This window comes from Nyctereutes procyonoides, unplaced genomic scaffold (genome assembly GCF_905146905.1).
Source record: "Nyctereutes procyonoides isolate TBG_1078 unplaced genomic scaffold, NYPRO_anot_genome, whole genome shotgun sequence".
NCBI classification, from domain to species: Eukaryota; Metazoa; Chordata; class Mammalia; order Carnivora; family Canidae; genus Nyctereutes; species Nyctereutes procyonoides.
In genome coordinates this window covers 269,112-290,811 of record NW_026575121.1, presented here as the reverse complement: position 1 = coordinate 290,811, position 21,700 = coordinate 269,112, and the positions used below count along the sequence as shown (strand labels likewise).

Genomic DNA, 21,700 nt, shown 5'->3' with positions numbered 1-21,700 from the left:
CAGGAGTACTGGAAGGCTATTCAGATTATCTTGACTTCTCCGTTTCCTCATCTCACCCTTAATGCCGATCACTCTGGCTTTGAGGCTGTATGATTTTCTCTCCGCTCTCTTTCAAATAGCTCTTGTTTGCATCTGTACTTTTTTAGGAGAACACTACTACTTACCTGCCATCATAAAGGCTGGTCGGCGTCAGAGTGCATCTGTTTCTTCATCTGTGTTCTTAGAATTAATCTATAGGTGAACGTAGCAGGTGATCTCACTCCATGTAAAACTAGATACTGTTATGTGTGTCTGTATGTACATTTGACAGCTTGTTTGGAGGGCATGACTTCTCTGCTGTCCATGAGACTGAAGGAATTTGTGATGCCTTGTTCTCCTTTACTTCAAAAAAAAAAAGGTTTTATTATGAAAATGTTCAAAACATGCACCAAGTGGAGAAGAGGCTATAATGGATGCTCCCGTACCCATCAGACCCAGCGTCGGTTCTTCTGTCTTTCTGGCTCGCTCGCTCGCTCGCTCGCTCTCCCCCCTGGAGTATTCAGAAACAAATCTCAGACCTTATGTCATGTGATCCTTACGTGCTTCACCACGAAAGAACAGAGAACTTCTCGGCAATCACGATGCCATTATTACTCTTAAAAATGTATGACCGCTACGCGCTAGTGTGGAATGATCGATCCATTTTCACAGATATCACTTACTGGCTTTTTGCAGTGAGTCTGTTGAAATCGGGTCCAGATCCACTTCACACACTGAACAGGTTGTCACACCCGGAGTCCCTCCCCAGTCCGGAGCGGTGACCTCCTCCTCCTCCTTTCTGTGCGTCTGTACGGGGTCGGAGGCTCCGAGGCTGTGTTCCCAGGGGCAGCCCTGTTTCTACTGATCTCTCCGTCCTTGTGCTGCCGTTTCGCTGGTTCTACCTGCGCCTCTGCCATGTGTTCTTGGGAGCCGAGAGCTGCCTCTCGAGGTCTTGATTCAGTGCAGGGTCAGCTCCAGGTGAGCACCCTTGGTTGCCTCGCAGCAGGAGGCGCGTCGTGGCAGGTCGTCGCCCTTCCGGGGATGCCCAGCTTGATCCGTGTTGCAGGTGGTGACCGCCAGGGGCCTGCGGTGCCGGCCTCCGCATCAGCCCTGCATTTAGTCCTTTCCCCTGAACGGTTCTTTCACGGGGGTTGCAAAAATGCCAATTTTGTCATCATTTTCCCCCACATACGTTAGTTGGAACGCTTCCATACAGTGGACTTCCCCCTCATTAGCTTGAGCTACTTGGTTACCCTGAGCTACACTCAGTTTGGCAAAAGCAACGTAACTTCTGATTTCTCTTTAATTGCTCATTTTCCGAGTAGAGATTCAGCGCCCTGGTTACCTCCGATAGGTGTCTTTTTTTTTTTTTCTTTTTGAGCATTATTATAAACTCTGACTTTAAAAACAATACATTAGTAGATTTCAGGAACTTGCCTTTTTTGAATGCTAATATTGTCCCATCTTTGGCCAATAAGAGCCCCACCACATTGGCTCCAGTGTCTGGATGTGACCGCACTTGCCTTTGAGAGCTTCCTTGCTCTTTGGCGCGTCTGAAGCTTATCTCGTACCTTCCCGCCCCAGTCCTGAATCCGCCGTTTCCCTCAGGGAGCGGTGTTTCGAGCTAGCCAGGAAACATACGTGTGTGTATTCCTGAAAAGAAAATAAATCACTGACTGCTGTAACAAATTCAGATTTAACATAACAGGGTTCTAACGTCATCTTTGTATTTGATTCTTTTATCTTGGGCTGGAAATTATGGCTCCTGAAACGTCGACATACTCGTTTTATGTATGTTATGTTTAAGCTGTTCCAGAATAATAATCGCAGCATTATAGCAACAAGGCTACGGAGTGAGATTTCTCTGCAGTTCTTTTTGTCCTTAGAATATATCCTCCCAAGGATGGACAGCTGAAACGCCGTGTGTTAAAGTCACTCGAGGGATCCCTGGGTGGCGCAGCGGTTTGGTGCCTGCCTTTGGCCCGGGGCGCGATCCTGGAGACCCGGGATCGAATCCCACGTCGGGCTCCCGGTGCATGGAGCCTGCTTCTCCCTCTGCCTGTGTCTCTGCCTCTCTCTCTCTCTCTCTCTCTCTCTCACTGTGTGCCTATCATAAATAAATAAAATAAAAATTAAAAAAAAATAAAGTCACTCGAAATAATTCTGTTAACTACGGCTTTACCACCAACTCGATAGTTAGGTTCACTCACTTTACTTTGTTGTCACTTTGGGGGATTTTTTTCCCTTTAATTTTGTATGTGTTTTTAGTAAGTAAAATAATGACATGATTCCAGAGCTTCATTCTGTAAAATAAGCACACGCGTGCGGACACGCACACGCGCACACACGTTTCTGCTGCCCTCCCTTTCTCAGGCGAAGACCGTGTAGCTCATAAACTCGTAATGTACCTTGGCTGGTTTTCGCCACTTAATAATGTTGCCCCGGAAATTCCCCCACGATGGCGAGCTTATGAGCTTAGGATCTTTTCCCCCACTACCGCATGGATGTATCCTAGTTAATTCAGTAAGTCCCCTTTTGATGGAGGCCTTTTGTTGTTTTCAAGCTTGAGCCATCTAATAATACGGAGTGAAGAGCCTCAGGCATGCCCTCTGTCCTCCGGCCGGTGTATCTCTGGACAGATCTCCGGGTTCGCCAGGTGTCCTCAGCCGGGGAAGCCCCTATAGACTCCGGAGTGTGCCTCAGGCTTTCGCTGCAGGCTGGTCACGTAGGCAGCCTCTCTCTGACCCTCACCTGCACCGAAATTCCAGAGTAAGAGGAAAGCAGGTATCTGGCGTGAACCGTGTTATGTGGACAGCCCGGGCGGAGTGAGCCACTCGTCCGTCGAAGGCGGGACCCTCCTGGAATCCCGGTGGCCGGACACCACGTCAGCCCCGTGGGCGGCCTTCGTCCCAAGCCTGGCGGTCGGGCCCGTTTCTCACGTGCTCAGTCTTCACCTTCATTTCTTCCTGAACTGTGTGTTCATACGTGTTGCCCTTGGTCCTGTCCGGCCTCTGGTTGCTTTCCTCCTGATGGTTCTTTTTGTGTTAAGGGCCTGGGCCTTTTGTGACCTGGATTGCAGATATTTTTTCCAGTGTGTCTTTTGGCTTTGCTGATGGTGTGTGTTTGTTACTTACGTTTTTGAGTAGTAAGTAGCCTGTCCCACTCCAGGGTTATAAAGGACTCTCCCATCTAGAACTCAATAGTTGTCATGTTTTACGCTTAGATCCTTAATCCATTTGCAGTTTATCCTGATACAGAACGTGAAACACAGATCCTGTTTTGTTTTTCCAAATGCCTATCCAGTTTATGCCAACATTTTTTTTTTTTTTTTTTACCCCATCTCTTCCTTACTCATTTGAAGAGCCACCCTTATCAGACGTGCTCTGGGGTCTGTTTCTAGACCTGCCATCTCGTCCCACGGGCCCGTTTGTCTGTTTAGGCACCAACACCGCACTTCTAATCACAGAGATTTCGTGACGTGTTCCACTTCTAGTAGCGCTAACCTCCCCTGTCACATAGCATGATCGTTCTTATTTTCACAATGTTCCTGGCTCTTCTTTTTATTTTTTTATGTGGACTTGGACTTCCCTAGCCCTGGGGGGGGGGGGGAGAATGTTGATATGTTTATAGGAATCGTATTAAATTTGTAAGCTCATGTTGTAAGGAGTGACCTCATTCCCGCGTTGAGTCTTACCGTCCCATGGTACTGCATCTTTCACTTTGTTTTGTCTACTTTTTGTATCTTCCAGCGTTACGGCCAAGCTGTCTTCATACGAGATTTGCACGTTTCTTGGTTTCATTTATTTGTTTATGTAAATCCATCAATTCTGAGAAATGATCCTTAATGTTTACATGATAGATTTGATGTTGAAACCCGGCATGTGTTTATTGGTGACCAGTCAGGCCAAGTGACCATCCTCACACTGGAGCAAGACACCTGCACCCTGGTCACGGCATTCAGAGGACATACAGGTGGGCTTGGAAGCAGAACCTCCACGCGCCGCTCTCACAGGGACCTGTCACCTGCCGTGTGGTCTGGCATTAGGATCCGTGTTGTCAAAGCGACACAGAACGGTGTGCACGGACGCACGCCATACATTTAACCAATTCCGGAATGGCGCAGTAACATAGAATGTCAGAAATTGTCTGGAATTTTCAGTGCAGACAAAAGAGGAACCAGCCTCTTCTCAAAAGGTTGGAGATTTGGTTCTCTGTCACGTTGCACTGGAGGAAGCCAGTGTTGGCACATATGTGGATGAGACGTGGTTTGAGACCATGTGGCAACCGCACAAACCTCAGAAGGCCAAAAAGACAGCAGCCTCAGTCTGCCCTTTCCACCCTTGGGGTGAGAAGACGGTGTGCGAGACAGACTCCCCCGCTTCTCAGACAAGTGAAATAAAAAAAAAAAAAATGAGCTCATTGTGGGTAGCGAGGCTTCATAAAAAGGTCCAGTTCTTTTTTAACTTCCTTCTGGGCTCTTTTCAGTGTAAAACCCAAAGCCCCCTTTATTATTTAGGATTTGTTTGTTGGGGAGGGAGTAGGATCTGCTCAGGATCATGTAAGGAAGGTAACAAAAAACATCCATGCTTAGCCTCTGAAACACTGGAATAGATGATAATGACTCGTTTTTACTAGTGTGTTTAATATGTGATGTTGACCCTGGGAAATGAGCCACTGCCTGTTTTCATGGTTCTTAATGGGCTTTTTATGTCTCCCACAGATTACCGGCCTATGATTTAGGACAGAGCAAGGTTCATACTGAGTTTAGGTGGCTTATAAGAGCATAAGTAGGTGAATCAGGATGTAAAATGGGTTAGTACCTAGACCATGAGGGATTTCCTCAAGGGGAAGAAAGGAATGCAGTAAAGAGGAAATTGAATGCAGCGGAAAGGGGTCCTAAAAGATCATCCCAATTATCTATGTTTTCTGGGAAGAAGAACACATAGAAGCTTCCCCTGTAGACAGGACCCAGGTCTTTCCCGATTGGATTTCTCTTCTTAGCCACCGACACCCCCGCGAAGCCTGGCCTGGGAGGGACCCAGAACTGTCCACGTCAGGAGCCTGGCACTTCTGCGTTTCTCTGCTCACGCGAGTCTCCTCGTCTTTCAGTTTTTTGAATCCTGCCTCCAGCTCCGTTTGCTCTTGTCTTTGTTGACCAGTCGGTCCCTGATCCTTCATCCCCCGTCTGCGCTTGGTGGTCAGTCTGCTTGAGATTCTCTCCTTCCCTCCCCTCCGCCCTTCCCCCCCCCACTCTCTCTAAAATAAATAAATCTTCTAAAAAAATATTCTTTTGGGGCCCCGGGGTGGCTCAGTGGTTGAGTATCTGCCTTTGGCTCAGGGCGTGATCCTGGGGTCCTGGGATCGAGTCCCACGTCGGGCTCCCCGCATGGAGCCTGCTTCTCCCTCTGCCTGGGTCCCTGCCTCCCTCTCTCTGTCTCATGAATAAGTAAATCTTTAAAAAAAATACAGTCTTTTTCTTGCCCCCCCCCCCAGTCTTCCCCAACAAACAAACTTTCTCTCTCCTGCCTCTCAGGGGAGTCCCCAGGGCTGATTCTCCTGGGATCTGCACATCCAAGCTACGCCCTTTGTCTCCCTTTTGACTAACTCCCTCTTCTCAATGCATTAACATGCATAAGCGTCTCCGCTTTCTGTTCAACAAACAGACCCCTCTCCATCCTGGGTCCTGTTGTAGCAGTTTTCGTCTTATTCTCTTAGTAGCGGTGCTTTTTTTCTTTTTTTAAATCACAGTACAATGTACAGAAAGAAAATTCACCATTTTAATCATCTTTAAGCATGTGGCTCAGGGGCCTCCAGGACACTCAGATCACCACCATCCGTCTACACATCTCTGACGTGTCAGACTGAAGCTCGGCCCCCATCAAGCCCTGAGTCCCACTCGCCTCCCCCGGCCCCTGGCAACCCCCGGTCTCCTGCCTGTCTCGGACTTGGCCTGCTCGGGGCACCTCGCAGTCGGGGGAGCGCAGTCGGCTGGCTCCCTTCAATGGGCGTAATTTCTTCGTGTCCTAGCAAACAGCACAGCCTCTTCAAGGAGTATCTCTTGCCAGCTGCTGCGACGTCTTCGCCTGTCGTTTGCCCTCGTCCCGCCCGCAGTGTGGCTTGTCTGCTGCTCCACGGTGGCCAGGGACCCGCTGGTTGCCAGATCCTCTGTCGTGCTTCACCTTTCCGCCGCGTTTCACAACGTGGCCACTCCTGGCTTGTAGCAGCCCTCCCTTTGGCTTCCGTGACACATTCTCTTCTAGTTTTCTTTTCTTTTGAAGTCTTTATTTATTGGAGAGAGGGAGACAGAGAGGGAGGGAGAACGTGCACAAGCAGGGGGAGCAGCAGAGGCAGAGGGAGAAGCAGACCCCGCTGAGCAGGGAGCCCGACGTGGACTCGATCCCGGGACCCCAGGATCACCCCGTGAGCTGAAGGCAGACTCTCGACCCCTGAGCCCCCCCCCCCCCCCCGCCGGGCGCCCCAGTCTCTCCCAGTTTTCTTCTGCTTCTCTCGCTGCTCGTTGCCATCTCCTTAGGAATCTCCCTTGTGAGCTGTGCCCGGACCCTGGTCTCTCTACTCCTGGCTCTCCCTGGTTGGCCTCAGCCACGACTCCTGTCATACCAACAACAGGTACAGTGTCCTCAGATCCTCCCCAGCCCCGTGAGACACACAAGCTAAGGAGCGAGGCGGTGGCGGGGTGCAGGCCCGGGCACCTCCAGGAACGCCGAGCGGGCCAGGAGGGCCTTCCCAGCACAGGTGTTGCTTGACTGAAGATATTTGGGAAGGAAGGAGTGTTGAGTTCACAAAACAGCAGTAGTCCAAGGCGTGGAGATCTGCAAAATGTCTTTCTTGGGGACTCTGGGACCCCGTGTGGCTGGCACGCCGAGCACGAGGTGGCGGGCAGCCCGAGCGGACGGGAGACGCCGTCTGGATCGCTGACGATCCAGGCATTAGCCTGACGTCAGTGAGAAACCAAGAAAGCCTTCTAAGCAAGGACGCCAACCTGGTCAGAATTTAAAAGATGGTTCTGGCCCCGCATGGAGAGCGCAGTGGGCCAGCCGCCAGGAAGCCGTCCTCACCCCCCCGGAGTGCCGCGCAAGGGCGAGCCAGGGGTGGGCCGACGGGCAAGGGGCGCCCGCACGGGGCGGCAGCGGGCCCTTCGGTGGGGCTCCACAGCACGCGGCCCTCCCCGGGTGGCCCATGCCCCCCCCCCGCAGCCCTCTGTTGCTGCCCCGAGCCCAGGGAGCCGTGGGCAGCCGCATGGCCCCGGGGCTTCCTGTCGCCCGGGTTGGTTCTCACATGCAGTGTCCCCTTGGCGTCCTGCCTTCATCTCTCTCAGAGCTTAAAGCCTTCTCCTGGCCTTATCATGAAGTATCTATGAGGAAGCGCGGACATGGCCCCAGAACGTCACTAACCAGCACGGAGGCCAGCGCAGCAGGCCCCACACGGAGTGTACGGCCCCTTCCCTGGCCGGTAGGATGGGCCCCTCGCCAGTCTGGCTACCGCCCCGCTCGTCCGTCCGTCGCCTGAGCAGGGATGTCTACGGGACCAGGCTGGTGCAAACCTGCCGTTGACTCATCCCCTCCTGGGCCCTGAGAGGCCCCAAACTCTGGGCAAAGGGGTTTGCTAAGGGCTAATCTCCTCGTTCCCTTAGCCCCGAAAGAAGACCTTACGATGAACGCAGATCCGCTCAAGAGTGACGCTGGGGGTCTCATCAGCCGGACCGAGCGCCGGGGCACAGCGTCCTGGGTGCAGAGTCCCAGCCATTCACCCCTCAGCCCGGTACCGTACAGGCCTCGTAAAATGTGGGTTAGTGATGATGGAATTGGCCTAGTACCAGAGGCCAGCAGAGCATTTGCTAATCCACGGGGACCTCGGAAACTAGTTTTATGTTCCTGTGCTCCCTCTGCTGGTTTTATTTCTGCAATATCGGAGTTCTTTGCTATTTCCGCAGAAATTAGAATGTATTTCTACCAAGAAGTCATGCTGACTTGAACAAAGTGGGGGAGAATCAGCTTCTAACCACTGGAAATTCACGGTATCAGTGGAGTTATTTTTCCTTTTTATTTCTAAGGATCACTTTGGTTGCATGAACATAGTAGAAACAGGAGGACTTGAACGTAGATGCCAGAGCACGCGACTGGACAAAACGTTAAATACTAAAGACTTGTTCATTAACTGTTAGGGGAACCACTGAGGGTGACAGTGTCACCGTAATACAAATAGCCAAGGCAAGGAGAGGCACCGCTGAGTGCGCATACGCAGGTCCGCATCACTGAGCTGCAGGCTTGATCTTTGTGCACAGGGGAGGCTTTCACGTCTGGTAGACCCGGATCTTCTGGAGCTCGCCCGGTCCTTAGCCCTGGGGTGATGAGTGCTGGGCCCGAGGGCTGGGCCGGACAAGCCTGACGCCCGCCGCCTGGGCCTCAGGTCCGGGGTGCGGCGGCTGAGCCGGTGCGTGCAGGCGGTGCCCCAGATGTTGGCGGCGCAGGCACTGGGCAGGCAGGGCCACGTGAGGCTGCCTCGGAGCAGGTGACAGGAGGGCCCTGACCCGAGAAGTAAGGGGGGCCCCCGGGGAAGCGGTGTTTAAACAGGCCTTAAAGAGAAGAAGGAGCCCCCCAGGCGGTGAGACCCCTGCAGGCGCAGTGGGTGGCCTGGGCCCGCAGCCTGGACGGGGCCCCCCGGGGGGCGGTGGAGCAGGCCCAGAGCTCAGGCTCACCTTGCGGGTGCGGGGAGGAGCTCCCGACGTTGTCCTGGGGGGCGGGGGGGTGTGTGTGCTGGGGACAGGAAGGGCCCCGGGGAGACCATGGCAGGGCAGCCAGGGGGAGGTGGGGGGGCGTGCTGGGGTCGGGGAAGGGACATGAGGGGTGTGCTGGGGTCAGGTAGGGCTGTGGGAGGCAGGGGGGTGCAGCCAGGGGAGGTGGGGGGCGTGCTGGGGTCGGGGAAGGGACGTGAGGGGTGTGCTGGGGTCAGGTAGGGCTGTGGGGAGGCAGGGGGGGTGCAGCCAGGGGGAGGTGGGGGGGCTGCTGGGGATGGGAAGGGCCGCAGGGAGGCCGTCAGGGGGGAGCCAGGGGGAGGTGGGGGGGCTGGGGTCGGGAACCACCGAGGGGTCAGGGTCTCTTCACATTGGAGGCGGGGGGCCCGGGCGGCCACGTCCGCAGCCTTGGGGGCTGGTGTGCCACCTGCCGGAGGCGGAGCCCAGGAGCCCCCAGGGTGGCGGGAGGCTGCTGGCCGTCGGGGTGTGGCCGCCCCAGGGTCCCCGGGCAGGCGGGGCACAGTTGCCCAGGATGCGGCCGTGGCAGGTGCGGTCCCGTGGCCCGGGGCTCACCTGGCGGCCCCCAGAGTCCAGACGCCACACGCCCCATCACCCTGCGGTGGGTGAGGCCGCCCGGACCGGCTCCGCGGCGCTGTCGCCAGCCACCGTGCACAAGTCTCTTGGAAGTTAGTTCCCTGTGAGTTTCTGTAACGTGCGTTACATTTCCCAAGATTTTCATACTCTTTGGTCAGTCTCCTGTCTGGGAGTCTCTCCTGACTAGTAGAAGAAACAGCAAAAGTCTTACAAATAACTGTGCATCTTAGCAAAATTTATGATAGTGAAAAGTCAGGAAAAATGTAACAATATGTGAAATAAGGGACAACCGCGTGTCGGGGTCCCGGGCAACCGTAAGACCCACATGTATGAGAACATGTAACCGCACGGGTGCGTTTTATAGGGACAAAGCCCCTCTTTCTTTTTTTTTTTTTTAAACTGCTTTTTTTTTTATTTTTTTTTATTTATTTATGAGAGAGAGAGAGGGGGGGGGGGCAGAGACATAGGCAGAGGGAGAAGCAGGCTCCATGCAGGGAGCCCGACGTGGGATTCGATCCCGGGTCTCCAGGATCGCGCCCTGGGCCAAAGGCAGGCGCCAAACCGCTGCGCCACCCAGGGATCCCAAAGCCCCTCTTTCTAAGAACAGATCCGTTTACATCGGAAGCCGCGCTACGGGGTGTAGTGAGAGCGGGTCGGAGGCAGGCGGAAGCACATGGTGACACGGGGGACCAATGTCTGTGATTTGAAAGACCGTAAACCCGGAAGCCCCCACCGCCGTGGCCCCCGCCCTGTCCTCGGCCTGGATACGGAGGGCGGGAGGATGCCCGGGCGTGGACTGCGCGGGGAGCCTGCGCTGCCCTGGGCCCCGCTGGCTGACGGTGGGGCCGGGCCACAAGGGAGGCGGCCAGCGAGGGAGGACCCCGCCCCTGGAAGGACGCGCCCCCCTCGGTGCCCCCACGGCCCCTGCCCCAAAGCTCTGCCAGGCGCCTTGGTGGTCTCAGAGGCCATCCAGTTCACGGGCCAGCTGCGTAAGCGCTCATTGGGCGCCTGCTGTGTACCAGGCACACGCACCGGGCCTGAATACAAACACACCGGACGCCGGGTCTACCGTGGGGAGGGATTTATCATCTGGTAAAGTGCAGCGCAGCGGATGAGTGTGAGGAGGGAAGCGCACAGAGGCCGGGACTCACGGGGACCCAGAGTGTTGGGGGCGTCCGCGGGAGGCGGCCCCTGAGCCCACCTTGGAGAGAGAACGGGTTACCTGAGTGGGAGAGGGTAAGACAGGCACCCAGGTGGACGGCGTGGCCCACGTCCCCGGAGAGCACGGCCCACCAGGCCCAGTGTGCACGCCCGTCGTCGGATGCTCCGTTTGTGTTGTGTAGGGTCTGGGTCTTCCTGGGTCTTGATCTGATTATGGCCGCAGAGCCCAGCACGGTGCCCGGCGTAGAAGGTGCTCAGGACGTGCCCGCTGCGCTGATTTGAGCGAGGGCCGTGCTTTACAACGGCTAGGCCAGCGTCCGAGAGCCGCCCCGCTGGGACGCCTAGTGCAGCCGGGATGGACCCCAGCAGCTCCTTGCTTTCCCCCGGTGCCTTCCTGCCTCCCGTCTTGGGGCCTTCCTCCCGCGGGAGCCAGCTCTCCAGTCTTGGCCCTGCGGGGCCGCGGCGGTCTTCGAGCGCTGCCGCGGCGTCCTTCCCTTTGAATTTGTCTGCTGTGTCCCCGTGGGTAAATCCAGGTTGTGCGCTTTTTGCAAGAAGGCCACGGAAGTGCTCTTAGCCCTTCTCCGGGGGGCGGGGGGGGCACGTGGTGCTGATTTATCCCGTCTCTGGTGTGGTCACGTCGACCATGGGGTCACGTGTGTCTCCCGGGCTTCTCCACTCCAGTCACCCTTTAAAATTCTTGAGTATTTTATGAGGAAATACTCTGCGACCGTATGAATACTGTTTGTCCTCATATTCCTGCCCAGTAGCTTTACTGTCCGCCGATGGCTCTTACGAGAAACAGGACTGTGGCGCTCGCGGGGTCTTTTTCTAGTCATTAGCTTTTCGCCTTTCGGTTGCAGTTTGACTGTAGGGGAAACTGCTTCCCCCGTGCTTATTGATCTTTCCAGTTGTTCCTACCAGTACGGGCTCACGAGTTCTTAATTACTTCTGTGCGTGAGGACCCGCTACCACCACCTGTTTATTTTCTTGCCCCATCGCCCCAGATTCGACCGGGGCGACACTGGCTTCTGTGACCTTTACTTTGGGACTCCACACTCACCTTTGGTACCACGGGGTGTTCCCGGCTCGTCTTGTATTCTCCGGCCTCAGCCCCAGTTAGCCGAGCCTGCAGCCGTCGTTTCACTCATGAAGAAGAAGCCAAAATCTGGGTGCTACGAGCGCTCACTGTTGGGGAGATCGTTGCTTCTACGGCCTCCCGGGGACAGGGCTGGAAAACACGAGTGTGTGCTCACACGTCTGTAACTATTCCTGACCTTTGTGGGGGGGGGGGTGCACGCACGTGAGGTCATCCTGAACTGCCCGCTTCGTCCATCACCAAGGAGTTTACTCCGTCCTCCCCCCACCAACTGCAGCTCCTGGGATAATGGTGAGAAACTCCCCAGCATATTTACTTGCTCAGTCCTAAAGGACACACGGGATAGCTTCAGGACTGCTAACCCACATACCCCATATGCAGACCTACTAACCCAAGTACTATGTTCGTGTACAAATCTCACATCTTGCCTTAGGGTGTGTAGTAGGGTTCCTGTTCCCCAAGGTGACTTTCCAGCCCCCCCACACACACACACACCCCCCGCAGCCTGTGCCGTTCATTTGTGATACAGTTAGGTCCACTTGTTTCTGTTTATGTTCTGTTTTGGGTCCACACCCTGCCCCTGCCTCACACTCCTTGTTGATTTTATATACTTATTTTTGAGGGTGTGAAACATTAACATGGTCCCAAAACTCAGAACCAAACAAAAGATAGATTCTTCTCCATCTCTGTTCCCGTGCACCTGCTGACGTCAACAAGTCTCCTTCATTTCTCATTTACCCTTTTTTCCTTAGATGAAAGGTAGCACAGTGTAGCTATTCTTCTGCACTTTGCCTTTTTCATTCTACAGTGTGTCCTGGAAATCACTTGCCGTCCACCTAAGCGATCTGTGCGTTGTGCGTTCTTGCTCTCGCTGCATACTGTGTGGACGGACCAGGGTTCCTTCACGCGGCCTCTTACCCGAGCCTTCTCCTTGTGCACGTATCTTTGTGTTACCTGATGGGTGGGGATGGGGACGGGATCCTCAAGATAAGTTCCGGGAAGTGAGGTGGCTGGTTAGAAGCCAAGCACAGGTGCGGCTTGTTGGATGTGGCCTCCCCGTTGTATCCGGTTTGCAGTCTCATTAGTGAGGTAGGAAAGTGCCTTTCTCTCCCATAGGCTTTGCAACAGAATACGTGTCACGCTTTTCAGTTTTCTAGGCCAAGAATTTGTACAGTGGTTCATGCAAGGACGGTAGGGGTAGAGGTGGTAAGAGGTGCTCAGACCGAAGACACATCTTGGAAAAACACAAATTAGAGTTTAGGAATGGATTGCTTTGGAGGCTGATGCAGCGGCTTTCCAGCTGGGGTCCTCTCCATCCTGTTTAAACATTAGGCGTCAGCATTAACAGTCTACACGGGTAACTTCTTTTTGCTTATCTGATGGATGAAGCTTTTGGTGACTCTCACCTTCCTCTTGGGCCAGCCTTAATTTTTTTTAAAGACATATTTATTTATTTTAGAGAGAGAGAGAGCACACGAGTACGGGCCGGAGGAAGACGGAGAGAATCTCCAGCAGACTCCTCACTGAGCACAGAGCCATACACGGGGCTGGACCCCACAACCTCGAGGTCATGGCCTGAGCCAAAACTGAGAGCGGGCCGCTTACCTGACTGAGCCCCCAGGTGCCCTTTGGGCCGGCCTCGTTATCACCCCATTACATACCTGGCCTTGTGACAGCCAGTGCTCCCTGCTCTAACAAGCACTTTTGGACACTTCGGTGGCTTAATGCAGCAGGGTATTTCTTGCCCACGTTACGGTCCAGCGCGGGTGGTTTTGAATCCCAGCTCTCTTCCACGTGGTGACTCAGGGCCCCGGGCTCCTCCTAGAATGTAGTTTCTCTGCGCCCTGCAGTCTTGGGATCCTTGAGGAGGGAGTACAAAGAGCAGGTGCAAAGGGGGCATCCTAACTGCCGTGGCCTGGACGGGGTGCAGATGACGTTCCGGGTTGGCTGCGAGAACTGGTCACCTGCCCGCCGGTGAGTGTGTACCTAGCGGACAGCAGCTTTCCCGGGAGCGCTCGTGCGCTGGAGGGGGAATCAGGGTTTAGGTGGAAGAGTAGCTCCCTCTGCTGCGGGTATTTAATAAAGCCAGTCCCTTGGGTGACAGGAGGGACTGTCCTGAAGTATTACATCGTCAAATACTGAAGAATGGTTTAAAAAAGAGTACAGAGCAGCCCCTCTAATCTGCGGGCCCCCAGGGGATGCCTGACACTGAGGTAGTACTGAGCCCCGGACACACTGTTGAAATATCCTGTAGCACGGGCTGTGTGAACGAGGGCGCTCCCTCCCACCGCGCCCCGCCGTGCTGTACTCCCCCTTTTTGTGCTGAGGTGGGTGATTCGGTGCCTGCGCGATGGGGCGGTGTGAGGTGCCCTGCTAGGCCACTGCTGCGTCAGAGGGTCCTGCAGAGGAAGGATCGCCTGCTTCCGGACCCAGCTGAGCACGGTGCCTGAAGCCCCAGGAGCGCGTCGGGGAACAAGCGGGGACTGCTGTAACCGGGGAGTTTGACGGAGGGTTTGACGGCAGGGACCGAGAGCTGATGGATCAAAGGACGAACCGTGTCTAACTTTGGAGAGTTAGTAAGTCCAGTAGAAGGGTTACAAGTAACAAGAATTGTGGATGAAAAAAAAGATTTTTTTGTGTTTTCATTCATCTGCTCCTGCATTCATTCAAGAGACAACACTAGAGCCCGTGTGCTGCTGGCCCCGTACTGGGTTCTGGGGTGGCAGCAGGGGAGGGGACCGGGAGCGCCAGGAGGTGGGCTGCGCGTATACTGCAGGGGGCAGGGGACGGGAGAGTGTTGTGCAGGTGTAGGGAGAAGGGACCAAGCATGAGCCAGAACTCTGGGACTTTCCCTCCCCTTGTGATGTTAAAAAAGCAAAATCTTTCTTTTTTTAAAAAAAAAAAAAAAAAACCCTTCGAGAATATTATATAAGAGAAACTTTGTAAAATCTTTTAAAGCATAGCACTTTATTAGAACAAACTGATCATCTACATAAGAAAAATGTCAGATTCTAATAAACAAGCTGTGCTATTTTATGTTCTGTTCAGAATATCCTATTTTTCAATCACATAAAAACGGAGTATTTCTCGCATTCTTAAGTGTTTGTAGACTTTGTGCTCATCTTATTTTTTTTTGTGTGTGTGTGTGTCTATCTTAAATGGAAAAAGTTAATATTGTTCTCATCATGCAGGAGTTTGATTTTTAGGGGGACTGCCAGAGAGAAAGATCCGTCATAATATTTTATAGCCACACCAGGGGAGTAATGCCAGTAGCCACCACGTAGCGTGTGCGCCGCGCACTGCAGTTTTCAGAGGAATCCTATAGAACCGATCCACCCCGGCTGTCACCACAGCCCCGTGAAGCAGGTGGTGGCTCGGCGAACATCACCATTAGTAACGGTAGCAGTTGTATGTAGATGTTCAGATGTGTCGCCACCTGAGCACCTGCATTTGACAGTCAAGGAAAGTGACCCTCAAGGGTGTCGATGATGTGCCCAGAATCTGTAAATCTAAATTCCCAAAGACAGAAAATAAATCTTCAACTCTGACGTTGTAGTCTAATTGTATCTGTGTTCACGAATAAAAAATCCAGTTGAGCTTTTGAAAACTCCATGTACTTCTTGTCTGTTACTGTGAGGGTGGGAGGTAGACGGAAGCCAAGAAAATATGGTTAATATTTCCAAGCAGTGTGATGTTTTCCTTCTTCGAATTATATCCCTTGTCTGACAATTAATTATTGCCTTTTCCTTTTTCTTTTGGTCTTTATAGTAATTGATTTTATGGTACATTGAATTTGGGGGGGGGGGAATGCTGAAAGGGAGAGACTTTTATTCGGGAGCCGGTTTCTTTTCTCTTTGGGGCCTTCCTTGTTTGTTCTGTAGGCAAAGGAGCGGCCCTGGAGCCCGACTCCTCTGCGTTCACATTTATTGGTGAGTAATAATAATAGTCGCTTTGTGACTAATGTCCAGCTGTGTCTTCTGCTCTCAGGTGGGGTGACCGCCCTGTGTTGGGACCCCGTCCAGCGAGTGCTGTTCTCCGGCAGCTCGGATCACTCTGTTATCATGTGGGACATCGGTGGGAGAAAAGGAACAGCCATCGAGCTCCAAGGACACAAGTAAGGCTGCTGGTGCTTTTATTAAAAATGCTCTGAGAAAAGGTTGCCTGGAACAAAGGCGTGTGGTCTAGTCGCTATGGCAGGATCTTAGCGTGGAAGGAATGTTACAGGAACATGACCGACGGCCTCTTTGAATTACACCGGTGCGTAAGTATGTTTATTTATTTATACCTCATTTAATTCCACAGAGGATTTGAGAGTGCCCGCAAAAACCCGTGAAATAAAATAATGGCAGCAAAGAGATAAAAAGTAAAAATGAGAACCGGGGAGACTTACGAGTAAAAATCTGAGAATGCGAGAAGAAAGAGCTTAAAAATATAAGCCGTGGAGGCCTATGGAGTTTCTACAATTGAGTTCAAATGTGGCAAGATTGCTGGCAGCTTGAGGAGAAGGGGAGAGGGAATATCCGCACTCTGTGTATTTTGTACTTTGCCAACTATTTATTGAGGACCCCCCTTGACTCATATCGGGTCTTCTTCCTTGAGGGGCAGATCTCACAGGGCTGAGAGGGAGGGCAGAGGAAGCCCGGTGTCTCCTGGGAGCCGCTCTCGGACTTCGCAGTGTGCAGAGTCACCAGGAATTTGTTAGGACGCAGACTCGTTCCGGTCCTGGAGCTCCCCCCTGTCCGCTGGACGGAGCCTCCCGGGCAGCTCTCCCGGGGCCCTCAGCCCACGCTCCCATCTGCCCCAGCCTGCGCGGCCCACCGGTCCTGGGGCACAGAAGACCCGCAGACCCGCCTCAGACCCTAAGGCGAGCCTGACTTGTTTGTCACCTGCAGCTTTCCCAGTGCGTGAACAGCGACTCCGGGCAGCCACACACAGGTGTGAGTGAGGCCCCAGGAACGCGCTGGTTTTAAGCGACGTTGGTTCTTTTTGTAAATCTACCCAGAAATGCTAAAGTTAAAATATTCTCCTAAGTAGTTGGGCCCACCGTTGGGATTATTAGGTACAAACTGTTCAGAATAGCCATTTGGGAGGGCCTCCGCACAAGTGATTATTTCAGTATTCGAATTGAGGCTTCGAGCAGTAGTGATTAAGCCTTCTTTCCCCACGTGAGAGAGTAGACCTGTTGTCGGGGCCAGGTCTTGGCCCTTGTCATCCGCTCATTAGAGGAATCGTTCCCTTGCATTTATCTCCATGACAAGGCGACAGGCCTCAATACTATATATAAAGTTGACGTCATCCCTGTAAGTGAAGAAAAAGAGGAGCCAAACACAGTCCTGTTTAATAAAACTCCGTTACTATCTAATCTGCGAAGCAATTCCCGTCACGTCAGGCTCTCTCAGAGAAATGAGATGCCAGTTTTGAGTGAAGATCAGTAATGTTTGTTGGGCTCATTCGGATTAGCTCGTAACTAGTTTTATGTTTGCACAGTGGTTAATAAAGACTGCAGGCAATTTTGCATGACCCATCCAGAGGGTGGTAAGGAGGGACAGTGCTCGACGCCCCACCACGGTATCCTCAGCGCCCTCGGGCAAGCTGTTGGTCGGGATAGTTTGGTAAGAAAGGAGAAGCTGTAAAGTGGAAATACAGCCTCTCAGCCCCAGAAAGATGGAACCAGAACTAACAGGTCTTCCAGTTTCTAAGGCATACAGAGCTGGCCTTTTGGAACATAGAACAGGCCATACCTGGGAGGCCATCCTGACAGTCCACACCCTTAGGACCTAGGGGGTGGTGAGACCAGGAGCCGCCAGCGGACGCTGGCTTCCAACAGGAATGGTGGCAGAAGGCCTTTGCCTGGTGTCACCCGGTCAGCGTGGGTGTGAGTGCTCGAGGTGGAGTCAGGCTGGGACTCACGGAAGGTGGCGCAAGGAAGGGGCCACGGCAGCAGGCGAGAAAGAGCCACGGGGCCACTTTGACCGCCATTCCTCTGCCCCGAGAGTTGGCCACAGGATTGGTGATCAGTGATCATACTTTGTCAGAGAGCAAACACAGATACGTCAGCGGAGTCTTGCAAGAACCCCGTACGTGTAGGAGGGAAGCCAGATGTCCTCTTCTAGAGGAGAATACGGAGTCCTCAGAGGCCCCAGCTGGCGACGAGGCCTCCCGAACCTTAGTTGAGTCCGTCCGGCAGAGAAAGCTGCTTGCTCACGGCCTTCTTGGTCTCCCGTGCCGCGCTGGGACGCACCGAGGCGCCCGTGGACGGACAGAGGGTCCCCGCTGTGCTCCATGATGGCTTCCGTCCTTCTACTCTGGAGGACGGAGAGTTTCTTCTTGGGGCCCCAGGCTGCCCCTTGCTGTCCTCCAGTTCCTCATTTTCCCACCTTCGCCCTGCAGCGTGACTACCGGTGGTTGAAGCTCCAAATCAGTGAGCTTGGCAACGAGGCAGAGCCGACCGGGCCGGAGACCCCCAGACGGGTGGGGGGCTGCCTTTCCCCCTTGTGGGGAATAGCCAACCATCATGTGGAGGGAAATAGGACATTTTTGCCAGGAATTTGATTTGGTGATCAAGGGGTTGGATCCCATTTTGAATGGGATAAAAATCCCATCAAAGCAGAGCGAGCTTTAGCACTAGAGTGACGAAATGTCTCCAGGTCCAGGGGGGAAAGCTAAAGTATACTTCTACACTACATTAGCTGCATTTGAAACGTTTCGGTGTTTTTATTCCCTGCAGCAAGTGGAACGCGGTTGTGTGCTGCTAGCTCTGTGCAAGGAAAGGCAAAGAAGCGGTTTCAGTGTCAGGGACCAGATACACCTCCGAAGGGCCATCGCCGGTTGGCTGAGTATTACAGAGGCATCAACCTGGACAGCCAACGTCCCACGCCCGTGTCGAATCGAATAAGGATACTTGGGCTTTTTACATCCCTTTTTATTCTTAGATAATGCCTAGCATTTCGTGACCAACATTATGACCATAATTTCCCTTTCTTTTTTTTTTTTTGAGATTTTATTTATTTATTCATGAGAGACACAGGGGGAGAGAGAGGCAGAGACACAGGCAGAGAGAGAAGCAGGCTCCATGCAGGGAGCCCGACGCGGGACTCGATCCCAGGACCCCGGGGTCACGCCCTGGGCTGAAGGCGGCGCTAAACTGCTGAGCCACCCGGGCTGCCCATAATTTCCCTTTCGAACAGCATTTTTCTTAGGCCTCTGAGACCTTGTGACAACCTAATTTAATGGTAACGTGGTTTAAAGCACAGGTAAAGGTCTATGCAATTCTTGGGGTGGAATCTTCCCCGAGACTGGGATCTGTAGGTCCCACGGGATGTGGTCACTGTCCTGGCTCTTGGTTTTCCTCTTCAGACCTTAGCATGTGTAAGACATTTGTTACGAGCATCTTCGAAGCCTTTTGGTAAAGAAAGGGGCTGTTCATGAATTTGGACCTTTCCGTCCTTATCGGGTAAATTGCGTGTAGAGTGAGGAAAGGAAGTGGAATTCTCACACTCATCCTCTTCTGGGTTTGGGGAAGGACAGCAAGCCTCTCTCTTCGAATCTCAGACTTAGGAGCATTTCTCATTGTAGAGAGTTATTAGGATACAGGGGAAGAGATGTCTTTTCCATTTCTAATTGAGCTAAGTGCATAGCAGATCACAGAATTAGAAATGAGGTTTGCAGAGAGGCTAGAGTCTTATCAGAGGGGAGGTGCTATACCGCGTGGCCGTCAGTCGCTGAGTCGCTGGCCTCTGGGTCAGGCCAGGCGCATCTGAGCCCGCCCTCGGCTAATGGCTGTGTAGGCCTTGGCAGGACTCTTCATCTCTCTGATCCTCGGTATTCTCATCTCTAAAATAAAGGTAATATTGGAAAGAGAAACCCTCAAAGATGATCAAAAACCGTAAATTATAAAACGCATGTAAAATAATCAGCATGAGACTTAAGGGCTAGGAAGTGCCGGTTAACAAAAAATTATTCTTGTTAACGAAAAATCATGGTGATTTGAAAATCAGGCTTTTGGCTCAGAGTCCTATTTCTCTCTGAATATAGCATTTTGAATGGAAATCGAGCCACGTGAACCTACTCCCTCTATTTGTATTCAACACGGGTTTCCTGAGCTCCGTCCATATACCAGACTGTAGGCACTTGGGATGCAAGGGTGGCTGGGACGGCAGTCGCTGACTACACGGAACGGGCTTGATGCCTGAGAATGGGGTAAAGGGGCGACCGCGTGCCGGGCTGACTGAAACCGGGGGTCTCCGTGGAGGGGCCGCTCTTGGTTTGGATCTCGGGGGATGAACAGGCTCTCGTAGTTCTCAGGATCAGTACCGTGTTCTCAGGAAATTGCAGGGGGACCGAAGGGCAGTGGCTAAGCTGAACTTGCACCTCAGCCAGTGAGTCAGGCAGGTGTTGCTGGTCGGAATAGCGCGTGCTCCCGGGCAGGATCCCTGAGTTCAGGTCCAGCCTGGCTGCGATCAGGGGTTCCTGCGGCGGCACGTCCTCCCCGGCTCCCTTGGTGTGAGCTGACCCAGGTGTCCCGTACCCGGAAGACCTCGTGTGTGTGGATTACTCCCGAGCCTTTTCTGGCGCCTGGAGGTTTGGGAGGCTGACGACTATGAGTCATGTCCGCACCCCCTGCCCCCGACCCTCAGGAGGTGGAAGAGGGCCCAGGTTGACATTTGGGCAGACGTTAGCTTATGTCTGAAACATCTGTTTCTATGAAAAGGACAAAGGCTTCTCCCCCCTTTTTCCTGAAGGAGCATCAGACGCAGGACCGACGTCCAGGCACACAGGGCCCTGTGCTTGGACGCGCCCCACGCTTGGGCTACTGTTGTGTGCCGTCACCATCTTGTCATTATGCCGCCTTGTATTTTCATTTGTCATCAGGACCCCCAGATCACGTATCTGCCTTACAAGACATATGTTCCCTCTAGGGCTGGTGAGAAAGGAAATGAGGCCATCCCTAGTGAGTGTAGGCTTTGCAGATGGCGGGTCCTGGTAGTTGTGAAAGTGAGGGTGTTGTGCACCGGTAAGAGCACTCGCTCTCAGCCGTGAGATAATAGCCGGGTTTGAAATGCTTTCTGGTATAATGATGTCAGATGAAACACGAATGTAAGAAGAAGGTGTCTCCTATTCTTTATAACCCTTAATCCGTGAACCTGGAGAGGTTCTCTTACCTCGTTTTTTAACTGCAAGGTGGTTACACGGTGAATCCTTAAATCAAGAAGTCCCTGAGCAGCTTTATTACAAAGCTTGGAATCCAGCATTCATCACGGTGCTCCACGCTCCTGTGCTGGAATATGAACAGTACTGGAGCCCCATAAATTATGTATTTGTTGCCGAATGTTGCTGCCAGCCCGGAGAGGCAAAGCAGTTCCTTCTGTGGCTTATTTTGGTTTTACAGCATCACTGATGCGTATCAAGATGCCTTAACAAATGAAATGCAGTTGGAATCCCAGGGTTACGAGTCTGCTCGACTAGATGGAGCTTCCTTCTTGCCCTTGGACGGCAGAAGGGTGGCACTCCGTACTTGCCGACGTGTGAAGGGACAGCCGAGGGAGGGAGGACAACGGAGTACCTGTCGGAGACTTTATATTAGTCATTAACTAATAAAGGAGCGAGATGGTACAGCCGGCTGAGAGGACCATCCAGAGAGCGGACGTGTGCGTAGGCAGGGGAGAGCGGAAGTGAGCGCGGCCTAGGTCGATCCACCTCGCCCTGGGGGGGCGCAGCGGAGGGGACTCCCCGCACCTTCACCGGGAAGGCGCGTTTGCGATCCTGCCAGGGACACAGAGTCATACGATAGCAGGGTTAGGTCGCTGCCAGGTGAAGGCCCTGTAGCCAGGTCGCCCAGGAGGGCTGCCAGGTGACACCCGATCCTCCAGTGAAGGTGCCAGAGCTTTCGGTCCATCTCCTTCTTTTGTGTTTGCCTGATAGTCCTTCCCCCGTCCTCTCCGGTAGGACAGTGATCTCCGAGGTTATTCTTGACCACAGAAGAGGGTTGGTCTCGTAAGGTTCGGCCTAATGGTGGACGTTGTGTGGTGTGAGTGTTAATCGTACAGCTGTTCTCGGCTCGCTTGGCAAGTGTCGAGCCA

At 53.3% G+C, this 21,700-nt stretch overlaps 1 protein-coding gene across 1 annotated transcript in view; it reads left to right on the top strand.

Moving 5' to 3' along the window:
• WDFY2 (WD repeat and FYVE domain containing 2) overlaps window positions 1–21,700 on the top strand; it is a 165,103-nt gene that overhangs the window by 130,582 nt on the left and 12,821 nt on the right. Inside the window, exons 6-7 of the mRNA XM_055335960.1 lie at window positions 3,878–3,990; window positions 15,609–15,735. Of these exons, the coding sequence (XP_055191935.1) occupies window positions 3,878–3,990; window positions 15,609–15,735 (240 nt within the window). The remainder of the gene's footprint in view (window positions 1–3,877; window positions 3,991–15,608; window positions 15,736–21,700) is intronic.